The 23091-nt window shown below is 38.8% G+C and overlaps 1 protein-coding gene across 6 annotated transcripts in view; it reads right to left on the bottom strand.

Annotated features, from left to right (window-relative positions):
* The window catches only part of RUNX1T1 (RUNX1 partner transcriptional co-repressor 1), a 114223-nt gene that overhangs the window by 61790 nt on the left and 29342 nt on the right, over positions 1–23091 (bottom strand). Inside the window, exon 1 of one of the 6 annotated variants that reach the window (XM_009676029.2) lies at positions 16628–16857. The exons of 3 other annotated variants lie outside the window; for them this stretch is intronic. In XM_009676029.2, coding sequence (XP_009674324.1) covers positions 16628–16634 — 7 coding nt within the window. In that variant the 5' untranslated portion in view covers positions 16635–16857. Of the gene's footprint in view, positions 1–15615; positions 15680–15873; positions 15971–16627; positions 16858–23091 lie in introns of those variants that run through there. 2 more of the 6 variants (XM_068933058.1, XM_068933059.1) reach the window with 2 other exon arrangements.

Raw genomic sequence — 23091 nt, 5'->3', positions numbered from 1 at the left:
GAGCCATTTTTTGTGAGAAAAAAATAATAAAAAAAAAAACAGAAAGAATATTCAACAGAGAAAAAAAAAATCTCCAGTAGAGGACAGGATGATCGAGAGGGCAACACAGTCTCCGTTTTCATGTGGTGGGAACAGTCTCAGGATTCATTGCAGCATTCACGGATGACATTTAAGTGTAAGATAAAACAGTATTCTCATAGAAACGATGTCTGAGAGCACGCTTTGGCTAACGTCCACCGGCATTTTTTTAAGGTTGCTCTTGACCACTAGAGGGAGCCAATATTGTGTCATGAACATGCCAGAAACCTCGCTTTCAGTGCTGAAAATTAGAAGTAAATGATAATGTATTCATAAAATAGAAGGAAGATACTTTCAAGAAATTTTTTTTCTAATATCTTCTGAAAGTCATCCTCACACATTCAATAAATGAGGGAAAGTTTATGATACTCTGTATTTATGCAACAGTATGCATTATTCCATTTCTGCAGTGCAAAACAGATTGCAAGTAATTCTCTCTAAATTTTGACTATAAAAATTTCTTCCTCAAAAGAATAACTAAAGTAAAATCAAATTTTTAGGTACAACCTTGGTTAGTATTGGCTGCAACAGGAGAATAGTTTCAGTGCCTCCTATTGGCAGGTATCTACCCCAGACAAATAAGTCAGACACTTCCCTCCCCCCTTTAATTCACATATACTCCTACCTGCTCTGGTTTTGCAGATAGCCTTGTATGTGAAATACTCGAAAAGTGAAATGCACCATGCAGCACATCAGATACCTGCATGCCTACAATCACACACACTATATCCCGTTACAAGAATCTAGATCATGTACATAAAACATTTTAAAGTACACCATCAAAATTTAATACCATTTCTTTCTTGCATCACACCACAGAGAGCCAAACAAGAACTGAGATGTTCTTTATATCGATAATCCATCAATGAGATTAGATAGCAAGCAAGCAGAAATAAAAGAAAAAAAAAACTAGGGCAGCTCACAGATCTTTATAACCATCCTTCTGGCACATACTAAGAAAGTGAAATCGCAATGGTAAGACAACTCCAATGCACAGAAAGACACTTAATTCAGTGGGATCTCCTGTGAGCACTTTTTTTTTAAAATGGTTTCCGCTTGGAATAGGAGATGTAAAAAATGTCCGTACTCGTCTGGTAGGCTTTAAACTGCCGGGGATATGAAGAAATAGAGAGCTGCTGAACTGCAACAACTCTGTAAAGCAAATTTCACAATTATGAAACAAAAAAAGAAAAATCAGATGAAATGCTAAGCAGTTAACAAGAAAAGCTGTCCCCAAGCAAATTCCTATTCATTATCTTTTTCATAATTATTGCAACAGAGCAAGTAGCTTCAGTACCTGTGCATACAAATGACCTATTAGAAACTTAACAGGTCATTTCCAAAGGTGATTATGAGCTCTGACTTACAAAGCTACTTGGTTTTGCACATAATTCTTTTCAATGCCAACATTCTGCCCAAAATTAAGATAAAAGGTATTTCCACAAGAATAAGTGGAAATAAGCCTTTAGAAACTAAAACCATCGCTTCAGAAAGTATGAGGGGGTGAACAAACTGAATCGTATGCAGTGGTTTTCATAACTGAAATGTTAAAAAAATTGCTTTTGCCTCTGCTGTGGTGTCAAAAGAATGGAAAGAAGATGAGGCTCTAATTATGTCAGAGCTCTTACAGTACCATATGCTATAATTAAATGATGATGACAGTAACAGAGAAAAACTCTGAGGTGAGATAGAAGGATAAAGAACACAGTAGGTTATCACAGTGGACATCTGCTATAGCTCTGGGTAAGAACAGTAGAAAAGTGTGAGTAGATAAAGACACTTGGAGCAACTCTTGGAGTACTTGGAGTACCTCATTGGCCCAGGCATCTGTTTGGTAAAGGGGAGCTGTTTGTGTTTTCACTATAACCAAACGCATGGAAGAAGGGCAGCAAAGAACAGGAGCCTAGATGCGTTGCCTTCTCATTTGCTGAGGGACTTAAGATACTGTAGGAGATAAGGAACAGATCCTGGCACTCTTACTGTAAATGGCTTGGGCACATTACAGAGAAGTTAAAAGAGCACACCCGGAATATACTCACTTAAAGTGCATAGGGAAAAAAGGTGAGAGCAAGTATAATAAGCTACAACCAGGGGGACCAAGAGAAATACGAGGTTACATTCATACCAAATAGATACATTTGAAAGAAATACTATAAAAATCTTTGATCTTAATTGAAAGAAACAAAGATGATGGCAACCAAGAAATAGCTGCAATACTGGCATACCTTGGGTGTAAATCTGTCTCAATGACTGAGAAAGAAATTGGGGAGGACAAAATTTGCAGAAAAAAACTGATCCTGGAAATATGTATGTAATTTTTTAAATGAAGTAGTGAAATGGAAAATGGGATTCTGATACTTATTGTTCTTCCTTGTTTCTTCTAGCACAAAAAAAGAGAAAACAACAGGTCAAACAAACACAGTGAGATAATCACAGAATCACAGAATGGTTGAGGTTGGAGGGGACCTCTGGAGATCATCTAGTCCAACCCCCCTGCTCAAGCAGGGTCCTCTAGAGCACACTGCCCAGGATCGCGTCCAGGCAGGTTTTGTACTATAACACATAGCACAAATGTGGCTTTGGGTCTCAGGAATATCTTAATATACTTTTATTTCTTCTAAAAACCCCAAACCCTGAAAAGAATGGGAGTGAGAAAACATATGATTTCCTTGCTTCTGTAGAGGGCCACAAACCTTCTCATTTATTACCCTCTCTCTTTTTTTTTTTTTTTAAATTCCCTTTTTCTGTCTTTCTCTCTCTTCTTTCACCATCTCAAATGTAGATTCAGACACATGCTCTGCATCATGTCATGTCACACTGGAACATAATGCTGAACTTCACCTCTGATTATTTATCCAAAACCTTTGTTTTCTTTTAAACCGAGCATTTTGTTGCACTACATCTACTGATAGTTACTCCTAAGCCTTCAACTTGTCATGTCAAAGAAGCTGATGTAAAAGAGTCCAAGCAGAGTTTACTGTTGGTCTGTAATGAGAGTAAAATGACAAATCTTTGTAACCGAAAGCCAGCTGCTTCATTCTTAACTCTGATTCCTCCCTCCCTTCCTTTTACATTCTAGCTCGCATACAGCTGTAATAAATGTGGCTCTTCTCACAAGCCATGCAGATGTTAACAGTTCTGTAGGACATCAAGAAACATTTCAAGAATCTTGTAAGTGCTGACTAAACTTGCTTGAATTACCCACACTACCTCCTCCACATTCCTATTCAGTAACATTAGCCTTCCTGAAGGTTTTAAGGAAAAAAAATAATTAGCATTTAAGCCAAGACATTAATATCTACATCTAAATGCACTATCAATAAACAAGGAATGTACTTAAGCCATCAGACAACAGATATTCAGATAGTGAATCAAAAGAAGTTTCTCTTTGTCAAGATGACTAATGCATTTTTCATTTCTTATCCATGCAAGAGTGGCTAAATGACTGCCTGAAAATATGTATTTAAAAAAGTCACGGCTGGATATACTTGAAAGAAAGGATCAGAACTATAGCAAGATCTTTTCTTTCCTAGTAATCAAGTAGATTAATTCTAAATTAGAGTGAAGAAGTTCAAAGTGCTACCTAGTACCTAGTCCATTTTTATTAAAGTTATACTAACATGACAGTTATATACTTTAAAGATTAAGCTAAAGCCTCAAACCACAGTTGGTTCTGGGCAGAAACCAGAGTCCAGCTGTGCAGGTAGAGGATTACATACCAAATGCACTCATTATGCAGGACTGGACTACAACTACTGTTTTAATATTCTTTCCTCTTAAGTAGAAAGCTTAGTCTCCTTTTTGGGGGTAGAATTTTTAAAAACTTGTAAAGCAGTTTAGAAGCAGTCACCAACAAGGGCAAATGTGACTTATACTTGAACATTACTCCAGACACTTGAAAATCCCACATCAAATAACCTGCCCTGTATGTAAACTTCACACCTTCAAAACCTACCGGAAAGAGGACTGCAGAGTATTTCACAGCACTGCGCCATAAAAGGATCACAATCTTTGACCATTTCAGAAAAAAAATGTACAGTTCAAGAGTTGCTATGGTGTAATTTTTAGATTGTCTCCAATCAAGTGTCAATTCTAAGAGAGTTTCAAAGAGGACAGGGTAGGGAGAAATAAAATGAACGTACTGTACATTTCCTGCAAGGGAACGATAAAGAGACCGCAGTCCTACAAAGCCTTGCATACCTGCTCAACTTCAGATACTTAGCCTGTTATGGTAGTACACATAAAGTCAAAAGGAAATCTTTGCAGAAGGAGGGCTCAAATAATTTACCACGAAATGCGTAATTCAAAATATTGGATGTTCGTTAAACTGGCAGTATAAGAGTTCTGGATTTAAAGCAGAATTGCAATGTGCTATTTTTTAAATGCTTCATCACACTACTTTTAGAGTAATTTCATCAAAATATGATAAAACAGAACATTTAAGCACTCTGAGATGAGCAAAAAGAAAAACAGACTAGAGCCTTAAAAAAGCAAATTGAATAGTGCCAGAAGCTATGTAATTATCTCGTCCAAAAACTCAACCTGTCTTTAACTTCCTTGAGTAAAATAAATTGGGAGGAGAGAGGAAGAAGAAAAACAAAACAGGAGAAAAATAAAAAGAGAAGAGAAAGAAAACCCTCATAAGCAGGACTCCCTTACTGCTGTTATTCCTCTAAGAGCGGAAATGCTCAGTTCAGTCATGGCTTAGAAGGCATAAACATCATTGAAATTCAAAGGCAGCTCTGAGAAAGAGGACGCCTCAATTGGTATGCAAGCGGTGTTTTCTCGCCCTGAATACATTATGAACTTGCAGCATGCTAATATGCCATGCTATCATAAGCACCAGATGGAACAGTAGGCAGTATATGTCCCATCAAACCTCAGGAAGATGTATTAATGTTCCTGCTCTTTTTTTTTTCCCTTCCCTTCCCCTCCCCCTTGCCCACTAGAAGCCTTCAGCTGTGTCCCTAGACTGGCACATTTCTTAGCATCAGTCACCTGCTCCTAAAGCACAGTTCTCCAGGGTTGCCTCATCTTCTCCAGGTGGTGCCAAGCAGCTTTTCAATCTTTTTTATCACACAAGGTAAAGGCCACTAGACGTGTCAGGCTGTGCTTACTGAAGGGTACCGAGTACAAAAGATAACATCACGAGATAAATGATAGATGAAGAAAGACTTTGGGTTTAAAGCTCGCACAATTGTTTTAAATTATGTATCAGGAGCACAGCACATATTTCCCCATCAGTACTATTGGCAAATGAAGAACTGGAAGGAGGGGTGGGGGAGCAGGGAGTAATATTTTCCTTGCAACTAAATAAAACAGATGAAACCGAATTATCTTTGAAGTGAATATCTTTTTTTCCCCACACCTGAAACCTTTTCAAAAAAGACATACAGAATTCAACAGGCATTTATGGGGTGGAGGTCACGGTTTAATTTTAAAATAGCTTATGGAACTTAATAAATAGCACACTGGCAAATTAGTTTACCTGTTTCTTTTTTTTTTAACCAGAACTGTGACACTCCTTGTTTTCTGAGATTCAAGACGATTGTTTACACCTATGTGTATGATTCTAAAGAGGCGTAACATTGCAACGCTGCTTTGCATTATCAATGAGTTCAGTGCCAAGCACATTGTATCTGACCAGAGAAATACAATCTAGTTTTCTGTGTGGAAGTATGGACACACACATAACATGACTAAGACACAGATTTTCTGATATCACTTGAAAAAGCGTGAAATATGCCTCCTATTGAAGTATATATTTTGCAAGAAAAATGTTTTCATTTTTTTCTCCTACTGTGCCCTTCAAATTATAAAATGAGATCCTAAAGACTGAAAATGTAGAGTATGCGCATTCAAACCACAAATAAAAAAGGCTTAGGATGATTGCAATAAACAAAATCAGCTTTTTTATTTGAAGCTTTAATGTTGAAGTGTTTTTAAGCACTTTTATTTTTCAAAGAGAAATCACATCAGTAAATATTTGGATAATTTCTGATATTTTAGAAACCACCTGCTGATTCACAAACTGCTCTCACTAAGCATATAAACCTGTTATTTTCCTAACAGTGTTAGCCTTCTCATGTTTACACTCTAATTCTGCAAAATGCTGAGTACTCACAACCCCTAGGAACTTTTCTGGGCATTGGGCAAAAAAACTCACAAGAGCAAGCCACAAGTGTAACTGCTGCTTGTAGACGATGGATTTTTCCAGGTATTAAAGATGTGATTGACAGGGATTTCCCCACCTCCATTCAATCCTGACTAAAACAAAAGCTAAGTACCTTTTCCTTTGGTACTATTTCAAACAAAGCACTTTATAACTGGCATTCACAAGTAACAAGCATTATTCTAATATCTATTAAGTCCAGATTGACTCTAATGCAAGGATGTCTTAGCGGCTGACTCAGAAATCAGACCATTTCTCTCCCCCTTCCTACTGAATATTGGAGGGTTTGTTTTGTTTCTTAATATATAGCCTTTAAGGGTAATTTGCTAGATTATGATCTGCATTGTGCAAATAAGTCTATTTAAGTCCATTATCCTGCATTATAAAGTAATTTCTGACACCTAAACAGCACTCAATTTAATTACAACATACTGAAACAGTACAGCTGACTCCCAAAGGAACCTGGCTGGATCAGAAGATGATGATATATGCTAGCTGCTGATCATCTTTCATCATCGGATCTGCAATCAACTGTTTTAAAGAACAGTATCAGAACATCTGCATACTCTTATTATTTTGTGGAAAAAAGCCCTCCAAATCCAGCAACTGCATGCAACAACGTGTGCATACCTCAGACTTATAAGCAGATATATTTAAAATTCAGCAGCTTACTGTAATGATCAAAGAAGAAGAAGAAGAAGAAGAAGAAGAAGAAGAAAAGAAGCTTTGATTTTGGTTTTGCAAGCATCAATTTCTGCAGCCGAATCCCCACTGGGTAATTTATCAAAACATGTATTCTGTGTCTAGCGTGGCAAAATAGCAAAAACATTTATAGCCTCAAAAAAGAAAAACACTTGTGACAAAACTATTAAGCATTTTTGATGATTGAGTAATAGACAGTCATTCTTTCAAGACTGTCTTGAACCAATGCTCCAGACAAAACTATGCAATCACGTTTGCTGTCATCAGGATGAAATCAAGGCATCAACATTTTCTGTGTTTTTAAGAAAAAGTAAGTTATTCTAAAAAATTCACAGACCTCTTTTGGTGTGAAAAAAAAGTTAACTAAAGAGACAGTAGCTCATTTCTCCTGTGGCTCTGTGGAGAAATGCTAGCCAATACTCAAAATGTAGGTAGTAGCATTTTTATCTTGGAACTTCTACAAACCTTCAAGAGTGGTTTGAAGTAAAAGCTTTAAGGCAGTATAAACAAAAGAATTCTGTTCCTGCCAGTCACTGAGGACTGGGTGCCATCACTTTCCTTTCTCAAAATGAAAGGAATTGGGAAATTACTACTCTAACAACTGATATGTGAGCGAAAGATGTTTGGCCGCCCAGCTGTCCTGGGAAGGAACCATGCAAGTCAAATGTCCACTCCACAAGCCACAGTTCTAGCTATGCAGAGGAGCTTTAAAGAGGGCCACGAAAGACCCTTTCACCTGCTTACACTTAGACAACGGAGAACTCACTATACTGCTCTAACAACTCACTATGCTGCTTCCATATCAAGCTGTCCGTGAAAGTTTCATGCATAAATTCACCTCCTGCACAGTAGTTTTTTTTTTTAAATCAGTAAATTCAAATATAGATTTGCTTTTACAGTAGCAGAGAATAACGTAAAGAAAGATGCAAATGAATTAACAAAACAAGAACATTCTTCAAAATACTTTAAAAATTTAACTGAGAGACAACAAACAGAATTCCCAGAGAGACCACTGTCTCACATCTTCATTTGCAAGAGTTCAGAAAGTGTTCACATTTACTATTAGGAATTCAGAAAAGCAAAATATACTCACAGCCCTGTTACTACATGGATACCAACAGAAATTGCAAAAGACTTTGCATTTGCTTCCAAAAATGCAGTGCAGTCTAATCTACCTTAATAAGGCAATTTAAATTACTTTGAAGATGCAATATGAGTGAGAAATACAAAAACTATCTCCTTCTGAATTCTATGATAAGGGGGTCCCGCAGCCCAGTGGAAGGTTGAACTGAATCAATACGGACCACCTGAATTCTAGCAAGTGAGCTTCATCACTGTCCTCCCTCTACCAACGGAGAGATGAACATTGAAAAACACCAAGTTCAAAGACACAATAAACTGTTTTGCAAACAAATTTCTGAGCAGGAAACTGGAGACTTTCAAAAGCTATTCAATGACAGTACAATCTAATCTAGCTGGACATCTAATTATACCCCTGCTTTTACAGACATAACCCAAGTTGCTTTAATGAGTGCCTTTCAACTTGAGCATGGTAGTAACTCTCAATGTCCTTGTGGTTCACTTAGTGTTTCTCGGAGTATACTTTCAAAACTGATACAGATTTTGATCCCTTCTCAAAAAGCAAAAGACTATAGAATCCCTGTTTTTAAAAGGTCATTTTTATATTGTACTGTTTATCATTTTAAAAGTTTAAAAGTGTATCTTGTACAGTTTCAAGCAAAGAAAGTACCTAAATAAAACATTAACACTGTTCACTGAAAATGACCTCTTCTAAACTTCCGTTGGTAAACTTTCTGCTAAGTAGAAAACAATAAATAACTGCGTGCAAAGCTAGCAGATATAATTATGCAATCAACAATTATGTGGTGAAATGGACTGGAAAAATAAAATTAAAACAATAACTGTTAATTTGTATTTGCTAAGCACATATGATGTGGTTGGTGCTCTATAAGGCACAAAATCCTTAAAGATTCCCTTAAAATTTTGAGTAATTATATCAGGAAGTCATATGTAGGAAAGTCATAGAAGGTAGCATTTGTTTGGATTTTAAAATAGCTACAACGAAAACTCAACACTGTGCACATATGCTTGCTGCCCTGGATTAACAGCGCCACCATAATACATTTTGAAGGCACAGTTTAGAACCAAGAATCAAATTATGACTGCATTTTCATATGATATGGGGGCACACATTTTCCAAACTGTAATCTTGTGGTAGGATGATTATTAGAGGTATATGTGTTTGCATGACTCATGGATTAAGGAGAGATTTGAATGAAGGAGGTGGAAGATTCTATAACACTAAACTGTAATATTATTCCATTAATATGATGCAGTTTCAAAACAGGAGCAGAACATGACAGTGAATCTACCAACACTACCAGAATCAAAGAGAGAAAGGGAAGACTACAAGAACCTGAACCTGAGACTCAAAGGACGGCTCCGAGTGCTTAGAGACATGGATTACAAGCAGAAAAAGAAAATTCCAGTAAAGCATAAGAACTGAAAGGGAGCAATGTTAAATTTTAGCAGATGCTTTCTAAGTAACTTGCAGAAGACAGAATAACACATTAAACCCTAAAAGAGAAAAGATGTAACCAATAAGCTGGAAAAGGCAATACACTTAGGTAAACCACATTCCTACTCCTACTCAAACCTCTCCGGAAAGCAGTTAAGAATATGCAAATCTTACTTCCTCAAATGCCAATTTATTTGCACAAAACCCTTTTTTAATGAAGAATGATATAGGCCTGGCCCTACAACAAATCTGCACAAACCTGTAGTAAGCCTGAAGAACCCTTACCAAAGTAAATTTCTCTTCCTCTTACCCCCCACAGCCTCTATTCCAAGATATGATCAATACTGATTCCTTTTGGTACCCTGTTTCCACAGTTCTTTCAGTTTTTGTCAGTTCAGTATTGTCAGTATGCAAAAATGCTGCAGAGATTGTTATGGTCTGCTATAAAGGTATTTCCATAATGAATGGGAACCGTATGAGCAGTATTCTTAATAATTGTGTCCACTGCTTATGATATTTCCTTTCAAACTTTGGAAAGATTTCCTGCCACCTTTGACTTATGCTTTGTATCCATTTAAAGGCACAGTTAAGTTGCAGACATGTTGCAGAACATACATTCACATTAATCCTGAAATAGGTGGCTGGATAATTAAAATTAATTTAGATGTGTAGGTCCTGCTAGGTGGCTATTCCTCATGAAAGTGTTAAAGGATGCCGGATCGCAAGAGCAATAAAATAAAGTTATTTTATTTTAAGAAATGGAAATAACTAATTACACAACTCATTATACAATACCATTGATAGGTCAAGCGAGGCTGTAGTTTCATAATATAGGAATTTGGGCAGAAGATTTTTAGAAGTTGTATGACTTCAGTGTTTCTTTTGATACTACAGTCCTAAATCAGCTGCACAAATATTACTAAGAGGTGGTGTGCTGCAGCATAGAGACAAAACAAGTAGTAACTTCCTAAGCAGAATCGCTGGCAGAGCCATAGTACTGTGAAATTCCAGCTGAAGTGACTCCTCTCCAATCTCAAGGTTTCCAGCAACTTGTTCTCTCACGCTTTTCTGCAAGTAACCCTCACAGTCAGGTTGTTTCTCCATACTCCACCTACAACAGGCAGTATAAAAGAATTACTATGTGCTATGTGCTAGCACAACTCCATGAACTACAATGGGTAATATATCCCTTTCAGGCAGCACTGAACCATGCAGCTCTTTTACAAACATTCAAAGGGAAAATTCACTCCGCAAGTTACAGATGAAGTCTGATTTCAGACCAGATTCAATGAATGTTTAACTCTAGGTGCCTGGAAGTTCAGTACTGCTGAAATTTCCCCCTAAAACAACACAAAAACCTGTGTGAGGATCTGCTCTCCCCTACTGTACACAGGGCTGAAGTACCTCAGAATGGGTATCCAAAACAGCTAATATACCAAGTAGGAACACAGGTTGAAGGGATCTCAAGAGATCGTCCAACCCCTGCAGCCTCAAAGCAAGCCCACTTAGATCAGGTTGCTGGGGCCTGTCCAATAGTATTTGTTAATGTCTTCAAATATGGTGATATCACCACCTTTCTGGACATCCTGTTTCACACTCATGGCGAAGAATTTTCTCCTAGTTTCTGTATGGGATTTTCCACGTTCCACTGCTTGTGTCTGTTGTCTCACATCTTATCACTGTACACCTTCTAGGACAGTCAGGCTCCATCTTCTCTATACCCTCCCATGAGGCAGACAGCTCATGACAGGAAAGATGAGGTAAGCTCTAGGCAGTTGCTAGTTCAGTATACTAACCTTATGGATGAGGGAAATATTGGAGACAGGATTTTTCACTCCTGCCCTTCAGGAGCCAAAGAATTCAGATCCTCCTTCTGCTTGCTCAGGTTCAGGTTTATAACGTACTGCCTCAGCAGAAGGAAGCTACCACCCAACCACGGGTTACTCCAGATGGAAATAATCTCTATCCCTCTTGTTTAGCTCAAGAACCAAGCACGAAACAGTTCAAGAGGGGACAAGGGCTGAAATCAATGGCAATACCAAGGAAGCTGCTTCTATGGCACGGTGATGGCCGTGCGCACCCAGCAGAGTCTGACTGCCAGCCCCTGCTTCCTGCAAACCTTCTGTATTTTGTCTAGTGGCTGTGTCATACAACATATAGGAAGAACAGGCAGACACTACATGCACAGAGATGACTAAGCTAGTGGAGAGTTAAGGCGGTAAATACAGATAGCACGGTATGGCACAGCAGGGACTTCACTCGTTTCACAGATTTTGTGTGAATGCGGAGTTAGTATAGTACGGTACTCAACTTGGTCCTGCCAAGTGGGCTAATATGGCTGGACTGTGTCTGACTATCAGTGAAAGCCCAAGCAGTGCTGTGCCCTATGGACTTCCCAATTTAGCTTCTACTAGCCTGAACATGACTTGCTCTGTGCTCCATTTTACACCACAGACATTTCTGGGAACAGAAAGTAAGTTGGCACTTGCGAGATTAAGATTTCTAAATACACATTAGGTGTCCTCCACGATTACCTACCGGATCCATTTGTTCAAACACCTCAGACATGGAAATGCCTCAATTCCAAAAAGGCTCAGGTGTGACCTGAGCACTGGCCTGCTTAATGCTCCAATATTGAGACAGCTTTTAGCATGCACAGATGGAGACTTACATGTTTGGAAAACTTTAAAACTGAAACTGTGATACATCTGGAATTAGGAGAGCAGGGAAAGTAGCTCAAAGGCACACAATTCAGGATTTGAAAGCCATCTGCTGCTTTAAGTGCAGAGGTCGTCTTTTGCGTTTAGCTTGTCTGCGATCTGGTACTGAGAAATCAGGTTGCAAGTGATATTTGTAGAGTTATCCTTGATGTATATACTTTGATGACAAAAGGTGGCAGGGAACAAATCAGAAAACCGGTAGGCAAAAAAGACTGCATACCATATCTTTTCCTGCTCTTACATGCATCAATTTCTCCATTGAAATGTTTCCCATCCGTATATCGCAGCCTTTTTGGAATTTGTTTTACCCAAACTTTGTATTCAAGCCCTCTTAATTCCACAGAAACAGATCAAATTGACTTCCACACTAAAAGTGATCATGCCCTAATTTGTAATTATGTATTGCTATGGAGTCCAAAATCCTCAGCTCAAGATGTGATTGGTGCTAAACACTACACACACCCTGCCAAAGTACCAGTCCTGAGAAACAGATTCGTTGTTCCTCTCTAATTAAGACTCTAAGTTTAAAATTACTAAATCTCCACAGAGAGAGCGTGTTTGGGACCTTGCTTTAAAAACAACAACAACAACAACAAACTATTTCTGCAATATGATCTACACCCCATAATGTGTTAGCTACTTTCTATGCATACATAGCTGGATGCAGTTCCCAGCCCCATGGGTCGAAACAAGAGAAATAATGTTATGCAGACTTCAGAATTTATTACTACCATAAAGGAAGAGGAAACCTTAATACTTTGAAAAGCAGAGTTGTTACATGTTGTTGTAACGATAGGACGTGCATCTATGCATCTGAAGAACCTAGTGACCCACAGTCCTCTTAAGAGGAAAGAGCTTTTCACTCCTACCAGAAACTTGAAGAAGATAAAGTCATTATGTAGGATGATTGGAATAATGATGCAAGGTTAACACTCAGACTTAAGTATTTCCAGACACATTTTCCCTGTTTGGCAGGAAACTTGTTTTGTAAGACATAGAATTATCCTAATATAACAGCGTAGCAACTGCAACTTAAAACAGAACAAGTCAGTTAATGGACTGTTAGGAGACTTTTGCTCTATAACAGCATTTAGACGCATGTATTTAAAAAACAGGTGGATAATCCAAATGTTCAGTTACTAGGACACTAACAGTTACGTCCATGGCAATTTTGTTTCTGTTCTTTAAACAAATCATCACTTGCAAGCACTAATGTTAAAACCAGAAAGCCAGTCTAGTACACAGTGGCTATAAATGCCAAATCAATTTTCAGCAGATAATAAAGTCCATGTTTTACAATCAGCAATGCACTGTTTTACTACCCAAAATGTAAGCTAATAATATATAGCTCTGCTAAATGGAAAATGCAGATATGCTGTTAAGAAATGGGCTGGCTGTGAGATGATGGATCATTTCTGCTGGGACCTTCTTAAAGCTATGTGCAAATGTTTTGAAAATATCACATGATGTGGCCATGTGTTAAAAATTACAGCCAGCTAAGTTCTCTGCTAAGAAAAATATGTGGGCAATTTATGAAATGCACTCCAGGATGGAGATATCTTAAGTAAAACCAGATTTTGAAAACAAACCCATTTTTTTGAAACATGAACTTAAAAAAAAAAAGTTGCAGCCACATCTGGAGAGCAGAAGTAAAGAAAGGGTGGTCTGACCTAATACCAGGCCATCTTCTGAAAGAACAGCATTATTTCTGGGCTACAATGACTGTGATCACTGATTGTCCTTTTAAGGAGACCATGCTGAATACTGCCATGGGCAATAATAAAGCATTTTGTAGGCCAACATCTGTTCTTTGAAAGTACTATAAAATGACTGATAGATTTGTAATGTTTCATAAATAAAGTCCGGAATAAACAGTTCTAAGAAAAACTTACACAGTAATCAGACAAATTGGCATATGGTATTAGATTTGAACACCGTTCCCCCAACATCAGTTATTTAGAGATAAGCACTTCCTAGAGTTCACTGAACAGAACGACAAAATGGTTAACTTGGTTACTGCAAGCCTCACGTTAACGAGATTACCTTTCTAGGGACTTTTCTCAGAGTTGCAATAGTGCCTCAAAAGAAATCTGAATTGCTTTTACAACGTTTCATTAGCAACGCTCTCTGCTGCAGCTTTTGAGTGCCAGGGAAGTGAGAAGGTTAGTAGCCAATCGCAATTATAACAGTCCGAACAGTTTGTCTTTGAAGAGCAAATTTATTTTCTGTAAAAGTGTTATCACTACACATAAACCAGAACCCACTTTTATTACTTCCTGTTCTTTCTCCAAAATAAGGACTTTGGATGTCAGAATTGCTAAAGGGACGCTTCTGAAATCAAGACTTCACACATACACAAAAAGCATTGACATAATATCAGATTACATAAAAATACACATCCTTTTAATCTTCTGTACATAATGTGCTTACTTTAAAAATACAAAATCTGCCCCAGATGGCTAATAATGCCCATTTGAAAAAAAAAAAAAAAAAACACCACCACAATATTAAAGGGCTAAAATATGCTGTGAACAGATTGAGAGGCAGTTCATCCTAGAGGAGAGTAAAAAAGTGCAGATGGGTGTCAAAAATAGCCAAGTGTCAGATCTGTTCAAGTATCTCCATTCTGGCACATGCTCCCAGTCACAGCTGTTAGTGTATTCTCTATATCCAAGTGCAAGGTTTTCTAACACTCAGAGCTGACATTAAAACACACTTCTTGCTTGCTACTGCTTTAAGAGATTGCTGGAAATTAAAGATTTATTTAATGTTAAAGCTTAACGAGTATTGATAAGGGTATACATACTCGAAGTGTAGCACATGCCATTTTGATTAAAGATGCATGAAATTTTAACCAGCAGGTAGATTAAGTAATTTAAATGCCAAAGGCTTAAATAGGTTTTCAAAAACCTCCACCTTAGGCATTCCAGTAGTGTTTGCGAATATCCCCAAATAACACACACAAGGATCAAAACTGGCAAGACTGTGTAACTTCAGTACTTTTAAATATCTTAATAGAACACAGATAGCAAACGACATGAGCAGAACAGTTTCATACAAATACAAGGAAAACGCCAGTGGATTCAAGTTATGCAGAATGCACAGTTTTCCACATTAATGAATTGCCATGATATTTCTAATGAATACCACATCCCCAGGAATATAATGCATGCAAATCAAAATTTTCAGTTTAAAGGGTTAAATTGACCTTTCACAGTCCTCAGTTGTTATCTATGCAAATTAATTTGCCCATATTTCAACCGTATAAATCCTCCTAGCCTTGTGCTTTGAGCAAACACTTGCTTGTTCCAACCAGGGGATGAGCAAACACACCAGCCACAGAGTATGACCATGTATAAAAATCCTAAAAGGAAAACATTCTTCAAACAACTGGCAATACCTACATGCAACTGTGGTTGCAGCAAACTGGCAGATACTGTTTCCAAACACCATCTGCGAGGTGTACAGACTCTCTGTGATCAAGCATAGCCTCTTCTGCCCGTCCTACCCAAATAATCCACAAGAACCAGCCAGCTGTAGGATCTCTATCCCCGTCTTTTTCTCTCTTTTTTTTTTTTTATCTACAGACACAGGCTGCTATAATCAGGCACATGGCTCTGCTCAGTCCTTACCGAAAAAAAAAAAAAACAAACAAAACACACCAAATTCAATCCACTCTGCCGTGGTCGAGCCTCTCGCAAAACCCTTCCAACAAATCACCCAGCACAGAAGCGATGTTTTCATTGGCAATAACACTTATCAATCAGACAAGTGATCTAAAGATCCAAGGATAATATTTTCAGGAGGAACCTGACCTATTAAAATTTCCAGCTCCGCAGCAATTTCTCTAATTCAGCAATTTTTTTCTTGTCCGTTTTATTCTGTATTAACATATTTCAGTGATTTGTCTGGTGACAGCTACGGACTATGATTTAGGACAACGCTGAAATAATTTGTTTTAGAAATCTCCTTCACTTCTCTAACGTAAACAGCTTCTCAACGAGACGACTTCAGCTGATCGGCGACCGCTGCGAATGCTCTCTGCCGATAACGCGTTTGCAGATAGAAGGCACAGCTGACAGGCAGGCAAGGCAGCCCGAAGCTGCATTTCTCTGCGCTGAAATTACACCCGTGCAGAGACCTGCATCCCCCAAAAAGGTGACTTTCCACTGTTTCTATCCTTTTTCATTGAAACATCCAGTCCTGCCGTAAGCATGGTCTTTGGCAGTTCGCTCAGACAAATTCCCCTCCCCCAAGCGCACACACAACAGAATTAGCATCTGCGATCACTCCGCATCCCTACCAGCTTGCAAACCCCCAGCTACATTAAAAAACAACAACAGCCACCACCGCTATCCAGAAACAATTAGCGTCTCCTCATTTGAAATCCAAAGAGCGGCAAGGATTTTAACTCACCAGGCATCCTCGGATAAAATATACCACACTGGAAATGGCTCTCTCCTAAAAGCGAGCGTATTTCGGGCTCAGCGCCTCCTGTTCTGGAATGAGCGCAGGGAGGCGAGCAGGGCCATCAGCGCTGGCGGTGGCAGCGTAGCTGCAGGCAGGATGCTGGGCGCGTGCGTTTGCCAGGCAAAGACAGATGGAGAGCTGACACTCTGTATTGCACTTGGAGCAGAAATGTGAATGATGACAGGAGCACATGTGGCCTTGAACCCAGCCCTGTCTCTCCAGGCAGAACAATGACAGGGATGTGTGTGCAAATTATCACAACCCCAGCTCCCCTCCGCTGACTCCTTTTACTCTACCTTTCACACCAACTTCCAGATGACCAAAGAATAGAAAGTAAAATGCGGAGTGATAAGCTAAACGCTGCATTATTCATTTTCCCTTAAAAGTTAACCCTTTCTTCCGCTGACAGCAATTACGGAGAGCATCGCTGCGACCCGGCTCTCCCCCAAGAGCGGAAACAAATTCATTCTTTATCTTAACAGCCATAATTTTGAACTCCGTGGGACTACGTTTGTTTACTTAGCCAGAAATTCAAAACGTGCGTGGAGATATACCAGAGGGTCCCCGCTCCTTCTTCTGCCCTCCCCACACTTTCTGCATTATTATGCTATTTTACTGTAGTGAACAGAGTATCAAAATCACTCCCTTTCTGCGATTCTCAGTAGTATGCATAAAATAGAACACGCTTAGAAAGCGGACCACTTTTATTTTACTATAGTGCTTTTAACCCCCCGGGATTCCTGCATTGATATGTTCCAAACATTTGCAGCTTACTCTCCTTTACCTTGCATGGTGATCCATGGGGGACGAAAACAAAATCTTTCCTGTAAAGCTTTTTCAAAAGCTAAACAATCATGTCCTCCCGATTTCTGGTTTTGCACACCCCTTAAATGTTTATCCTTCACATGAATAACGTATGCCTGGCTAGGTTCAATGCACTCTTCCCTATTAAGCTTTAATGGACACCATGATACATAAAACTACAAGTCTTTGTTATAGTGCTTTATCTAAAGCTGGCTATTTTCTTCTCAGCAGTCCCTCTTTAGTCCTTTGTAAAACATCTTTGCCTCTTAGGAGAAACATACGCCTGACTCGCATGCCTTCTGTAGCACGTACAGCCTCACACAAAATCCCAGGCACAAGGAAAAATATCTTCTTTTTCAAAACTCTCCTCCAATTTAGCACTTGCAAAATCTTCTCTGTTTCAGCGAGCAGTATTTTTCCAGCAATTAGCACGCGGGTTCTGTCTTCGACTTTGCCTTTTCAGGCTACATTTAAACCCGGACAGAAACACATTCGGAGCTTCAGAAGCTGCACTCTTGCCAGGATCAGACTCTTCCTTTTGTACTTACTTACGCAACCGCTTGATTTTGTGCTATGCCATCTTCTGCCTTTAATACACAAGAAACAACCCTGCTTTCAGGCCTTCCTTTTCCTTCCTCTAGCTGCCACGAAGCCTGATAAAGATCTCTTTAGGAAAAGAACAGGCATGTGAAATTAAGCAAAAAGTAGCAGCCCTTCCAACATCCGGACTGAACTCCTGAACGTTTCTGACTTAAAACAAATGAGTCACTTAATTTACTCATACGTCCACAAGAACTTTTTAACGCTATCTACATGCCATCCAGCCATTAAGCGTTTCTTAATAGAGGAAGGAGACGCCAAACACAGGACCGTCAAATTCAAGATGATCGAAGAAGCCAACGAGCAACCCCCCTCACCCCGGTACATCTCGTGGTACTAACGATATAACGCCGCCGCTCCTGGAGGCAATCTTTTCTTCATCTTCATCAGATAGCTACTGTAATGACATTCTGTGTAATGGATTTTTGTGTATCCGAGAGCCAAACAGAAACACCGAAGGAGGCGAACACTTTCCTAACAGAAAGCTTTCATGAAGGGGGAAAAGCAGAGGGAGGGAAGGGAGAGAATAACAATTAAAGTCTGTGCCACCAAGGCCTTTAAAGGATTTCGCGTTCTTTTTGTTTTATTATTTGATGCAGTATTTAAAACCAGTCAGTCAGTATTGTATTTGCTGTGTTGTTTTTCTTTTTGCACGCCGTAGTCTATATGAAAGGAAAAACGTTTTCACAGTTGGAAACGCAACCTTACATCAACATCGATGCCGCCTGAAGCAGCTTTAGAGTAGAAAGCAGCGTGTCAAAGGTATGACGCGTTTTAATAAAACTGAACAATGTTCACTTTTAAAAGTAGGTCTTAATATCAGTGCATTGTAAATCCACAGACCACGGCTCACGAAATTGAACTTCCATATGCTCTGTGATTATGCATCTTTTCTGTGTGTAAAAAGCCTTTTTAAGCTGTTATCTGACTACAGTAATTGCCATTTAAATTGATCCACGTCAACAAAACCTGGATCCCTGGAGATTCTCACCTAGAAGTCTGCTTGTGGAAGGGGCTAGCAGAATGCCTGTGCATCTGAGACTACTTCAGCATTTTCTCAAGCAGCCAGCTGCATGAATAGTTTTTCCCTCTCATTATTTAATACACTGAGGCAGGCTGCAACCCATTTGGCAGTCCTCCCTGAATAAATATCTCTGGATATTTATTCTCCCCCCGCCCCTTCCCATTTTTAATGCAGTCACTTAAAGATTGCTGTAATAGTTTTTGCACCATTTCTGAAATTTTAGTAGGCCAAGATGGACATTCTGTAAAACAGTTTTATTCTCCACTTCTGTCACTCTGAAGAAAAAAAAATGTAGTCCTTTTTAACATATGTACAATTCTGCTGTAACACAGGAATTCGTACAACATGTAATACCAAAAGGAAAGGGATGCAAAGAGAGTGAGAGAGTGAAAATCTAGAGGATAACCCTCAAAAAAATTCTTTATGCTGCATGTTACATTACACCTTCCTGGGTGACTGTCTGCAAATCTGCTCCTTCCCTGACAATCGCTTAAAATACCTTTACAAAATAATTTTAACTAATCCTTTATATCTCTTAATTTTGAAAATGGGTAGAAGAAGGCAAAATAGCCTCCAAACTCAGGCATTCGCCAAAAAAAAAAAAAAAGGAAAGAAAAATTATGCACTGGATCACATAAAGTTGTTATTACATTGCTCAGATGAAAAAGAGAAATTCCAAATGATCACCATTTAAAAGTACAGAGATTGTCTTTTGCTTAAACCTAGCTTAATAACAGGGACTGGAAGTCCACTGAAATGCATCTGTAGTTAATGAAAGCTCTCTATTAACAGTGAAGGAAGAATTTAACTCAAAGCTTTTCTGTAGGACTTCTCAACTTCCCGCTCTACTTATAGCAGACTGTTGTGATACATTGTGACTTCACACAGTGGGTATTAAGTGAGTTAATTCAAAGGAGCTGAAACCTCATTGATCCTAATTGAAAGCAATACACCCAACCAAATAGTTTTCTACCCCATCTGCTCTGGCCTGCCACCAGCTATTCAATACAAGAGAATTAATAGTTTCAGATATTCTAACCGACCCAATAAAAGCACTCATTTAAGCAGGACTGCATTAACAAAGTGAAAAACCAAGGGCAAAATGGGTTCAAATGGAGCATTTTACTCCTAGTTGGCTTTAACAAAGCTGAATAATGCTTATTCTGACTTTTTATGTGCAAGACTTGATAAACTGAATGAGAAGGCACTCAATGATCAGTCAACGAGCATTGATGAATGGTCATTAGGACCCCCCCAATCTCAGGGAAGGCCATTCCACAAAGTGGCGCACCAGCTTGAAAGGGCGGACTCACTAATGTCCAGATTTCCCCGCTTGCTTGTTCCACTTTCACTTTCAGACCACTGGCCACCAAATGAGGCTGACATATTGGAAAATAATCTTTTATGGGCGAGTGGTAAATAAAAATGGAGGCATTAGCTGGGCTTTCAAATTCAAATCTGCTAGTTTTGTCAGCCCCCAAACGTTTTGATTTTCCACCCAGCTGGAAGCTATTAGTGTTTTCTTAAGGCATCCCACTGACAGGGCAAACCCACCTAATGTGTGAGCTGTAGAGCTGATGGGGGGGACAGCAGACTCCTTCTGGATGCTTTCTTAACTTTGTTCAGTTGATTGCCAAACCAAAGTACAGTAAAGGTAACACCTGAAAAAGAAGCTCACTAACTTCTGGCTGCCAAATATTTCCTGTTACCTTACGCAACAGTAGTCTACATATGATACACCGACAGCAATGGGTACGTTCCGTGTGACTTTTTGCACGACAGCGTACCCTCTGTTGTTTTTACTGCACTACCACAAAAGGGCTCAAGCTATTAAAGAAAGGCACTTCTTTCTAAAATTCTTTTCTCTTTCTGTGCTGGGAAGCAGAATTAAAATATTTCAATAAGATAAATGCTTATCTGTAACAGTAGCTCTTAATACATGCAATACAAAACATTTGCCAGACAACACTAAACATTTCCCTAAGCATTTCCTTATTGGCAAGGCTTTCTAGACTTCTGAAAAAAAGACAAATGGGACCTTTAAAACATACATAGCTCAATGAAACACAGACTAATTGCAACTATTTACACAAATACTTAATATTTGAAAGCTACAGTCACCAAACTGGGAAAAAATATTCTTGCAAGAAGAGAAACTGTTCATCATGTTATCCCTAGTCCTAACTAAAGGAATACTAGATCGAATTCCTTGCAGATGAGAAAGCATTAATCTCTCCTTTGAGTTAAGAAAACTTAAAGTCATATCATTGCAACAGTACAATCATATGTTAGTCCTCTGAAAAGGATTTTAAAGTCATCTGCTAAGAAAAGGCAGCCTTGGCAATAGAACAGATTTGGTAATCTAGGTCTAGCCTTATGTTCTATTCTTTTTGATCAAAACAAGACAAAAGAAAAACAATTTCATTATTGTTGAAAGTGGCCAGAAACCCTGACGGCATTTCAGGTATATTTTAGGTTTCAAAATAAAGAAAGCACATAAAAAGATCTATCTTAGCAGAAGGTAAGTTCTACCAAAAATATAATTGGCTCAGAGTAGAAGAGTCAACATGGGCTGCAGCTCTTAAAAGAACGCATGCTATTTCACTCTGTATGTAGATTTTAGTAGGAGCACTCACACAAAGTCACATATTTGTATCTGTTTTGGTGTCCTTTTCTTGAGCCGAGCTAAACAAAACTTCCTTTGAGCATTTTTTAAAATAAAATATTTTCTATAATGTGGGTACAATAAATCAGAATTGACTGTTAATTTCTATCATCAAGAGTCTTCAAAGGAAATTACCAAACCATCTGAGCATAAACATCACTGACGCACTTTAGAAAAACTGATATTGATTTGGTATTATTTCTGAAAGGATACAACAAAATACCGCTGGTGCCATTTTACAGGCAGGAAAAGGAAGACGTTCTGTGTGACCCAGAGAAGCCTGGATGATAGTGTCTGGTCTTGTTGAACTAGGGTCATATTTTAGGATCCAAAAAAGGTTTCAAGCTATCAGTTGTTTTTTGATTTGAAGCTCAGAGTGCTTGCTCGTTTAACACGGGTAAGGAAACTCCTCCTGCTATAGTATATTAACCCCAATTTTGACCTCTAATCAATGTCTTTTGAATGCATAGGATTTTCATAATAAAGATAATGTGAGAGCATATTTGTGCGAAAGAATATCTACCACTAGCCATAAATCCGAGTCTTGCATTTTTCTTTGTAACATGTCAATATTTGTGACACTAACTAAACATATTTTATTCATTTGACAAGGACTGTTACATTATATTGAAAACTTTTGTTTCAATGTCACCACCTCCCCATTTTGACTGATGGCGAGTCAGTTTTGTTAAAGCGCAAGGGGTGATAGCGTATGCTCCAGTGAACTTTCCCTCCTCTCAGCACCAGAGACAAAAACCTGCAGCTCTGCTCTGTGCTGGCAGCCATCTGGACAGCTTTCTCTCAATGCCTGCCCCACACCACACTGCAGGCAAAATTTCAGGGCTCTAGAGCTCTGTGGAGCTATTCATGACATACCAATTTCACATTTTCTGCTTGTACGCTTGCAACAATAAATGCTAATGAGGACTATGAATGACATTTTTAAAGACAATAAAAAGGTCTCCAAATCCCTTGCATATGGAGACACTATTTTCTAAACTTCACCTTCTGTTAGGGAGCCATTACACTCTAAAGGAAAAAAAAATAACCTAAGGAGAACAATGAGATGATCAAAGCACAACCAAGTCCTTCACAATTCCAAAGAAAACAATGTTTGCAAAGCTAGGTTAATGACAGACACATTTTATGCTGATGTACAGCAGTAACACTCCAGCGCAGTAACTCTGCTTTTCAATAGCACTGCCACTTCTTATCAGAGGGGCTCATTAATTACTGTCTATATGGGGGGAAGGCAGGGTGCACAAATCCTCCTTTCACTGACCACGTCTAACCTCAGAAGCCATGCATTCGGATTCT

Source organism: Struthio camelus, chromosome 2 (genome assembly GCF_040807025.1).
Source record: "Struthio camelus isolate bStrCam1 chromosome 2, bStrCam1.hap1, whole genome shotgun sequence".
Taxonomy (NCBI): domain Eukaryota; kingdom Metazoa; phylum Chordata; class Aves; order Struthioniformes; family Struthionidae; genus Struthio; species Struthio camelus.
The sequence above is the reverse complement of the archived record's forward strand: the minus strand, read 5'-3'. Positions and strand labels throughout refer to the sequence as shown.